At 31.8% G+C, this 8525-nt stretch overlaps 1 protein-coding gene and 1 non-coding gene across 2 annotated transcripts; one reads left to right on the forward strand and one right to left on the reverse strand.

Annotated features, from left to right (window-relative positions):
- The first annotated feature begins 333 nt into the window (after positions 1-333).
- Positions 334-463, forward strand: LOC118344413. The gene has a single exon (XR_004798183.1). It is a non-coding gene; the product is annotated as a small nucleolar RNA snoR80 (small nucleolar RNA).
- A 1819-nt stretch (positions 464-2282) lies between these two features.
- Positions 2283-6792, reverse strand: LOC108997224 (late embryogenesis abundant protein At5g17165-like). The gene is made up of 2 exons (XM_018973402.2): positions 6505-6792; positions 2283-2821 (listed from the first exon to the last, which is right to left on the reverse strand). The coding sequence occupies exons 1-2, from the start codon at positions 6618-6620 to the stop codon at positions 2545-2547; spliced, it is 393 nt and encodes a 130-aa protein (XP_018828947.1). The 5' UTR covers positions 6621-6792; the 3' UTR covers positions 2283-2544.
- Between the last annotated feature and the right edge of the window lie 1733 nt (positions 6793-8525).

Here is an 8525-nt window from a genome sequence, read left to right on the forward strand (position 1 = left end):
GGAAAAAAAATTATAAAAGCTGATGAAAGGAGTTCAATTATTTTTTTTTTTAGTGGTAAAAGGAGTTCCATTAATGTACAAATTAGGTTTCTAATTCCATATATTGTTTTTATTGCATTTGTAAATCTTCCCCAAACAACTCCTGTAGATAGGAACATTGTAATGCACCTATATTGACTAATGAAGTGAAAAGAGTCCACAACATAAAAACACAGCAATCTTTGCTAAATAATAATGATCAGAATAGGATACTTGTTTGCTATACAATACTTGTTTTTCTATCACTTTGCTGTTATTGTTTGCTCTCTCCTTTCATGTAAGCATGCTTTAGGGTGTATTTATGTGTGTATGTAGTAGTATATGTATGTGGGTAATGGTTTGGACGCTACATATAACGTTTGTGGCTATCCCGTTCAATGGTTTCTTTCAATGCCATTTGATCCCGAAAACACCACATATATTATTTGTTAAGACACTTTTCTGACTCCACAACCAAAACCAGAGTTTACTTTGCTTTTTTTGCAAAACAGATGAGGAATAAAATATGTTTGTTGTTCTTCTTTGCAAAACAGAACAAGAAGTTTAATTTTGTTGATGTTTTGCAAAGTTGTTGTTTTTCTTTGCAAAACAGAACAAGAAGTTGATTTCTTTGCTATTTTTCTGCATATTTTTCTACATCTTTCTTTGCATACCAGCTTATCCAAACAAATTGATGATGTAATATTTGTTGTTTTTGTAATTTAGTGGACTGTTTTGATGGAAGGGTGGACTGTTTTTGTAATTTTAGTGGACTGTTTTGTAATTATTGGACTGTTTTGATGGATTAGTGGACTGTTTTTGTAATTTTAGTGGACTGTTTTGATGGAAGGGTGGACTGGTTTTGTAATGGCAATGAACTGTTTTGTAATTATTGGACTGTTTTGATGGATTAGTGGACTGTTTTGTAATTTTAGTGGACTGTTTTTATGGATTAGTGGACTGTTTTGTAATTTTAGTGGACTGTTTTTATGGATTAATGGACTATTTTGTAATTTTAGTGGACTGTTTTGTAATTAGTGGACTGTTTTGATGGAATAATGGACTGTTTTTATAATTTTAGTGGACTGTTTTTACGGGTAGAAGAAATGTTGGTATGTTTGTTTATGCGATTGTTGGGTGAATGGTTTACAAAATATATTTATTGAATAATTAGGTTGAGGGAAAAAATAATTGAAAAATAATAATTTTATTTTTTAATAAAGTTATTAATTAAATTTGTAAAATATTAAAAATATATATATTATTAAAATATTTAATATTTTATTATTATTTAGACTTTAAGATAGCTAGTCCAATGTGGACTACTTTAACTATAAATCCATGTTATAGCCAAAATACAACATTCTAGCTAAATTTTAGACTAGGCCATTGCCAATGCTCTTAGTGTTGTTGAAAAGTGGCTAGCTAGATTTATAAAAGTGAATTTTCTAGCAAAATTTTGACCAAACTTTAATTAGATCACTACTAGGGCTCTAATAGGGATAACATTAATATTATTATGATTGCGTGTAAATGGAATATATGAACTCTTAGATCTCTCATTCTTTGTTCTTTTCATTCACCGAATCACCATAATTAAAAGGATAATGTAAGTGGGGTTGCTTTGGATTATGGATCATGGTGCAAATACATGGGCTGATCATTCAGCATTATGCAGATTCCCGAACCATATAGGAAGGTTTATTATGGTAATTAACTTAAGGTTCATCTGAATCACATCATTCTTAATTTATTCAAGCAAAAGGTTGTGTGTGTGTATATTTCTGCGAACGTACAACGAGATTAAAATAATCAAGGAATGTTTAATTGTGAAGGAGAGTTACAAGTGAAGGGTATTGATTCTTTTCGACCGTCCTGCATCGTTTCCTTCAAGTTTTGGGACTACTTTTTCTTGATCACGTGAAGAGGTGACAGACACTTTTGAAGATCAAAAAAGATCAGATTCATCATGAGGAGGTGACTTGCCAAAACTCAAGACCAATTAATACGAGCTAGAGGTATATTTGACCATTATTGTTACTTTGGGTTATATTAATTGTTTAGGAACTCCACTAAGATCATTTCAATGACTTGATTCCGGGATGCTGTCCTGTCTTTGTGATGTCCTATCAGTCAACTAAAATCCCATTGTTCAATGGCTTAGCTAGGATCCCTTTTTGTTTTGGGTCATTTTAGTTTTGCTATTGCTACACGATTTGTTCTCAACTCATGAGGGGGAAAGTCATAGCGAAGATCACACAAGCTAGCAGTTAGCATAACCAAGCCTTTTATAGCAAATAACTTGTGTGCAAACACAAAGCACAACCATACAGACATATCAACAGGATATGCGAGTTCCATAATGAAATACATTTTCTGCTATACCATGAACATAAAAGCCAGTGTCATTTGTCTCACCAAAATACTACTACATAAGCCAGCCGCATACATGCGCCACGCCTATACTTATTTTAGTTACTTATATATTGCGGTTCCAGCTTGACCTTATTGTGTTTGTTGTGGTGGTCAGAGGGTATGAGGCTTCTCCGAGTCCTCAACGTTGGTATGGCGAAACCAGGCCTTCTGTTCAAGCACAGACCCCTCACCACCATCCACGGTCGAAGAGGGGAGGCCACTCTCACTGGCTGCAGCTGAGTTTTGCTCAGCTGGGGGACCAAATACCCCGGTTTGAGGGTGTGGAGCCCAGTAGGTTTCAGATTCGGGCTGAATTACATGGTCCGGGACAACGCTCGGAGTGTGGTCCTCCTCGTTCTTGTCATAAACCGAGGCGTGTGCAGCCCTCCTGAAGTCATTACTTTAGCAATTACACACTAACTAATGATGTTTTAGTTTTGAATATGCAAATGAAACCAATTATTTGTAACAAAGAATCCAAGATTGAACAATGCAGCATGTTTGGTGGCACATCGTACAGAATGACATAAATTATTGGAATATAAAGATAAGCTGAGAGGAGAGAAGGAGAAGATGTTAGGCATGAGAAGATACAACGGACATAAATACATATGGTAACTTCGGATTTCCTACGTCTTAGGTAGAAGGAGACTAGCATGCTTGGCATTTAACAAAATATATTACATCCAATGATATAAATGTATTTTTAAGTAATTTTATATATCAATTAATTAATGAGAAGTCACTTTAAAATAAATTGTATTTTTACTTGAAAGGGCAAAAAAGGTAAAAATCAAATTTACAAAAAAGAAAGCTAGATAAGATTATTCTAACCCATACATTGCCCGTGTGTTTAACTTTACTCTTCCCGGAATACCCATGTCCTTTTCATGCTATGGTGAAAGCGAGAGACCTGTCCCACCATGTGTTGAAACTTGAAACCAAAAACTCCATGACGGTCCTATTCCCACAAAATATCAAAGCTTTATCTTTAAAAATGCAAAAAGACTATCCATCCAACTCGAAACCAGGCCAAGGGTAAAAGGGCAGAGGCACGTATCTACGTATGAATGGACAGCATTTGATGGTGTTAGGTGTCACAGGACTATCTTCTTCTATTTTAAAGAAAAAAAATATAAATACATAATACTTTTTATAATATTTTATATGATTATAAAAATATTCTTAATTTAAAATACGTATTATAAAATATATTATCTATGGATTTTTTACTCTTTCAAGAAGTCAAGATTATCATTCAAACGCCCCCGTCAAAAAATTCACTAATTCAGCTATCAAATTTGCTAGTCACATGACACACTGACAAGCCAAGAAGATAACGATAAGGCAACCCAACCGACCCCAACTACATGACATTAAAATATCTGGTCTACTGCATTTCCTAGGCTTTTGCACCATAAAACGACAAAAGGCAGGACGCGACACCCAAGCACGTACAAAGGACCGTTCGCCTTCAGCAATTTGTTTGTTACAAACTGCAGTGTCGCAAGAACCAAGTACACTATTACACAGAATTAAATATTTCATATAATTCATCAAAAAAAAAAAAAATTTATATAATTAAATAAAAGAAAATGTAAAATGTAAAAAACGTACTTCTAAGTTATTGATAGACTTATGAATACTCCATCCATAAATAGAGCTTCAGCCCCCAAAACTTTAAAAAAAAAAAAAAAACTCATTTTTTCCCATAATTCTCATACAAGGCAAACTTCATAAAAATTAATTTTAAACCCCAAAAAATATCTTTATACTTATGCCGCCACCCCCATCTCAATTTTGTGATTAAATAAATTAAACAAAATGAGAGTGAAAGGGATAAGTGCTGACTACATGAGTCGATTGATATTAATCTTCTCTAATGGGATAATCCAAGTTACTAGCAATATTATAATTAAGAGCAAGACGAGCCCAAGATCTAAGGGACAAGCATTGAACAGACAAATAATATTTTTTGCCACACTTGGGTGGAGGCCGAGTCACGACTCACACCACCCAAATCTTTAAAATATATTATTATTATAATAATAAATTTTTTTTTTTCCTTAGCACATGAATAACCAAAACTTAAAATAAAGAATAAATATAGATAAAAGTCATTATTGAAAGTATTCATTTTGTACTTGATATGACATCATCTAGACTACACATCTCTCCAAATGAGTGTTGGAAACAATAAACTAGAAGTAACCACGCAGTAAGTGCAAAATATACACTGCTATAGTGACTTCTCTATAACATTACTCTAAAATAAATTTTAAGGAAACGATTGACTTCAACTCAACTGTTTAGCCATAAGATCACATGCGGTGAGTTCAAATATAGGAATGAATGTGTCTTATGCCAACAAAAGAAAAGAAAAAGAAAAAAAATAAAACAAAAGAAAAAAAGAGCCGATGTCATTTCTTGGACGACATGGTCAGAAGCAAAATTCGGAGTAACAATATATAAGAGTATACAAAGTTTACAAACCAAAAAAAAAAAAAAAAACAGAGGAAATGGTCAAGAAGTGAGTATGTGATTGTGTAAACAGAAAATAATTCAAAAATTTTGACTGGAAAATCAGGCCGAGAAGGATAGCATCCAAGTGTTTTTGTTAAATTTTTAGGTGTTTATCCACAATGAAAATAAAAAAGGGAAAGAAAAATCCTTGTACCAATTAGATAGTTGATGGATCTAAACTTTAGATTAGGGGCCGTTTGGATACAATCATACATAAACGGTTTCATCTTATTTCATCATTACAATTTTTTTAAATTTCCACGTAACATATAATAAACAATTCAACTTTTTTAAATTTTAAAACAATAATAATATTATAACAATATTTTATTTAACTTTTAATTTTTATTTAAAACCATCTCATCTCGTCTCACTATTCAAACCAGATCTAAAATATGCATGAGTCAAAACTTCAATAAAACCCTAAAAAGTTTTTTTTTTTTTTTTTTTAAACGATAGATTCCACCATGAAAATTAATTCCCCCCAAAAAAAATAAAAAAATAAAAAATCTTCATAGCTTTGCCTCCACATGAGAATAGGTTGGGTTGTGACGTGTATCATGCCTACATGGGGACCCAACTCTACACAATCAATTTTGAAGACAAAATTGCCATGTATGGCCATTTATAGACAAGATGATCGTATAACCATGACAATTTAGCCAAAAGCATTGGCCATACTAGATCATATCACTATCATCTAGTCATTATCGTGATCGAAATTGGATCCAAATCCACCGGCAGTCCAAATTAAATTTTAACCCAAGGTGGCGGCAATTTAGGTAAGATAGTAATTTATTCAACAAAATATGTTATATAGAATCAAATAAGTTGAAAATCAAGGTCTCCGAAAGATGCATAATTAACAAAGAAAATGAAAGGTCAGATTCCGTGAACTATCTTTTTTTCCCTAAATTTAGAAATAAATAAATAAATATACTCAATGAAATAAAAATACCGATAAGATGGCAGAGAAGGAAGAAGATGTATGAAAGAGGGTATATAACGAAACAGATGAATAAACTGAATTGAACAGAAGGCGTAAGCGGAATTGATCTTCCAAGGGAAACAAAAACTTAAAAACTTAAAAAGGAAAAAGTGCCAAAACGCCTAAAAGTTATCCTCCACCAACCATCAGGAACAGGAATTCCAGATGTTTACAGAGATTCTAACAGTTTCCTATATTCTCATTAATTATAAACTACGGAAAAGTACAAAACAACAAGGCCTCCCTGTTTTATGATCTAATGGTTAAAGATAATCGTGAAGAACAGAGTATCAAAATAATTTCCAGAGACTGTTTTATATGACCGCCTGATCAGAGTCTCAGATCACAATCACACACGCACTAAATTAAAAAACTAAATAACTTCTATATATATATGTATATGAACTTTCTGATAATCTTAGGAGCCACTCTGTCGGCAAATTTTCACGGGAAAGTCAAAGCAAACCCGGCTAAGAAATTTTCACAGAAACTATGAAGAACCAGAATATTTTCATATAAACAAACAAAGGGAAGAAGGGAAGAATGAAAGAGCGTGGAACCTGAGAGTGAGAGCAGAAGGCAGGGAGGGATCACGGGAGTTGGAGGTCCAGATCTGGTTGACGACACGCTTGCCCAAGTTCAGAGCAACCCCTCGGCTTTTGGAATTGGCGGCCATACAATGAATGCACCTAACGAGGGAAAATACAGTAGAAAGAGCGAGAGTGTGTGTTGAGAGAGAGAGAGAGAGAGAGAGAGATGGGTTTGCTTTTATCTGTTAGGAAATGGGAAGGCCCATCCACCTTCCGGTGTGTTTATAAAGGAAAAGGGAAGAGAGGAATGCGTTTTGGTGGGTGAGTCTTGTGTTGTTAACTGTCACAACATCCTCGTTTCCTTTGTCCGCACCTACCCCGTACGTTTTTACTTTGTACCTAACGGTACCCCCCAACACCTTTCGTCGTTTCTTTCTTTTTTACAAAAAAAAAAAAAAAAAAAAATCTACATAATTTTTTACTATTTACGTAATCTCTACCCATCACATTTTTTTAATTTTTATTATTTTATTAAATATTTAATATATAAATAATAAATAAAAAAAATTAAATTAATTTTAAAAAAATAAACTCAAAATTTTTTTAAAATATTAAAAAATTTTAAAATTTTAAAAAAGAGTAATGATATTTACAGTCGTGAATATACAAGCGTCGTGCAGTCATTTTAAAAAAAATAAATAAATATAAGACATGCATGAAAAGAAATTAATTTTTTAATAATAAATTATATTCTTTTTCAAAACGACTGCACGTTATTTACGTATTTCACGAGTATATATAATATTATTTTTTTTAAAAAAATAATGTATAAAAAATGAGAGATTGTGTAACATTACACAAAAAAATAGAAATAAGTAAATATAAAACTTATATAAAATAATTAATTTTTTAACAATGCTTTTTTTTTATTCGAAAAAAAAGTGTGTAAGGTTTGAGATAGCATTACTTTTTATCTTCACAGAATATGCTCTATCTTTTATTCCTAGATTCCGTCCGTCACCTAAGCATCCCCGTTAACTTGCAACAATTTCAAGATTTTAGACTTTTTCTTATATTATTTTTCATTTTTTAATGTGGCATGCATTAATCTCATTGACATTCAACAAATAAATTTGTGAAAAGATTTTGCAGGATATGTTTCACAAGCTTGACAAGAAAGAAATGGTGGAGCTCTTCATTGACCCTTTGAAATTTATGGCAGAATGAACGAAAATTTTGTATGCACAAATACACTCGTAATGGTAAAATATTGATCATGAATAATTTACTGTTTATAAATTTATTTGTGGATACAAAATATCACTCAAATACAGTCCCTTTTCAAATTCTTGCTTTGAATTTTTTTATATAATCATTACATCATTTTTAAACTTCCAAACAAAACATAAAAAATAAAATTTTCTAAATTATAAAACAAAAATATATAAAAAATTATATTTTAACAATATTTTTATTTTATAATATTTTAATTAAATTTCTTTTTATCTAAATTCAATAAAACATCTTAACAAACTATTTCAATACTATTTATAAATTTTTCACATCCTCTTATTGCCCAAACATTCCTAAATGATAAGTATGATGTACGTTTATCTATTTTTAAATAATTGTATAAAATTTCACATGAATATTCTTAATTGGACGCTGCTACGTCCACTTGATCCTTTTGGTGGATACTTTCTACCGACAGTGCATTCTGTAACTTTTTTTTTTTTAGTATTTTTTAAATTCTTTTAAATATCTTTTAAAAAAATTTAAAAAATAATTTCCTAATCATTAAAAAAAAGAAAAGAAATTGAAGTAGATAGAAAATCTCGGTGCAATTCGTTGGTGACTTTATCATTTTCGTTCTAAATTAGTAGCAAGTAGATCGCCGGTGGAAACTCAATAGAATAACTCAATAACGGCGTTAGCTTTTGTCCACGCGTTAGATACACCATACACGTAACGAATATATGCTGCGACTCCTTCGAAAGGACCACCTCAGCGCCGTCAGCGGTTCATCCAACACACAAAATTAATAAAAACAA

The sequence above is a fragment of the Juglans regia genome, chromosome 13 (assembly GCF_001411555.2).
Source record: "Juglans regia cultivar Chandler chromosome 13, Walnut 2.0, whole genome shotgun sequence".
NCBI lineage: Eukaryota > Viridiplantae > Streptophyta > Magnoliopsida > Fagales > Juglandaceae > Juglans > Juglans regia.

What these genes read in the sequence shown, in the direction of transcription:
- LOC108997224 (XM_018973402.2), bottom strand. Translation starts at nt 6,620, where the DNA reads ATGGCCGCCAATTCCAAAAGCCGAGGGGTTGCTCTGAACTTGGGCAAG. An exon ending in CCTTCTGCTCTCACTCTCAG is followed by an intron (nt 2,822 to 6,504) that starts GTTCCACGCTCT and finishes TAATGACTTCAG; the next exon opens with GAGGGCTGCACACGCCTCGG.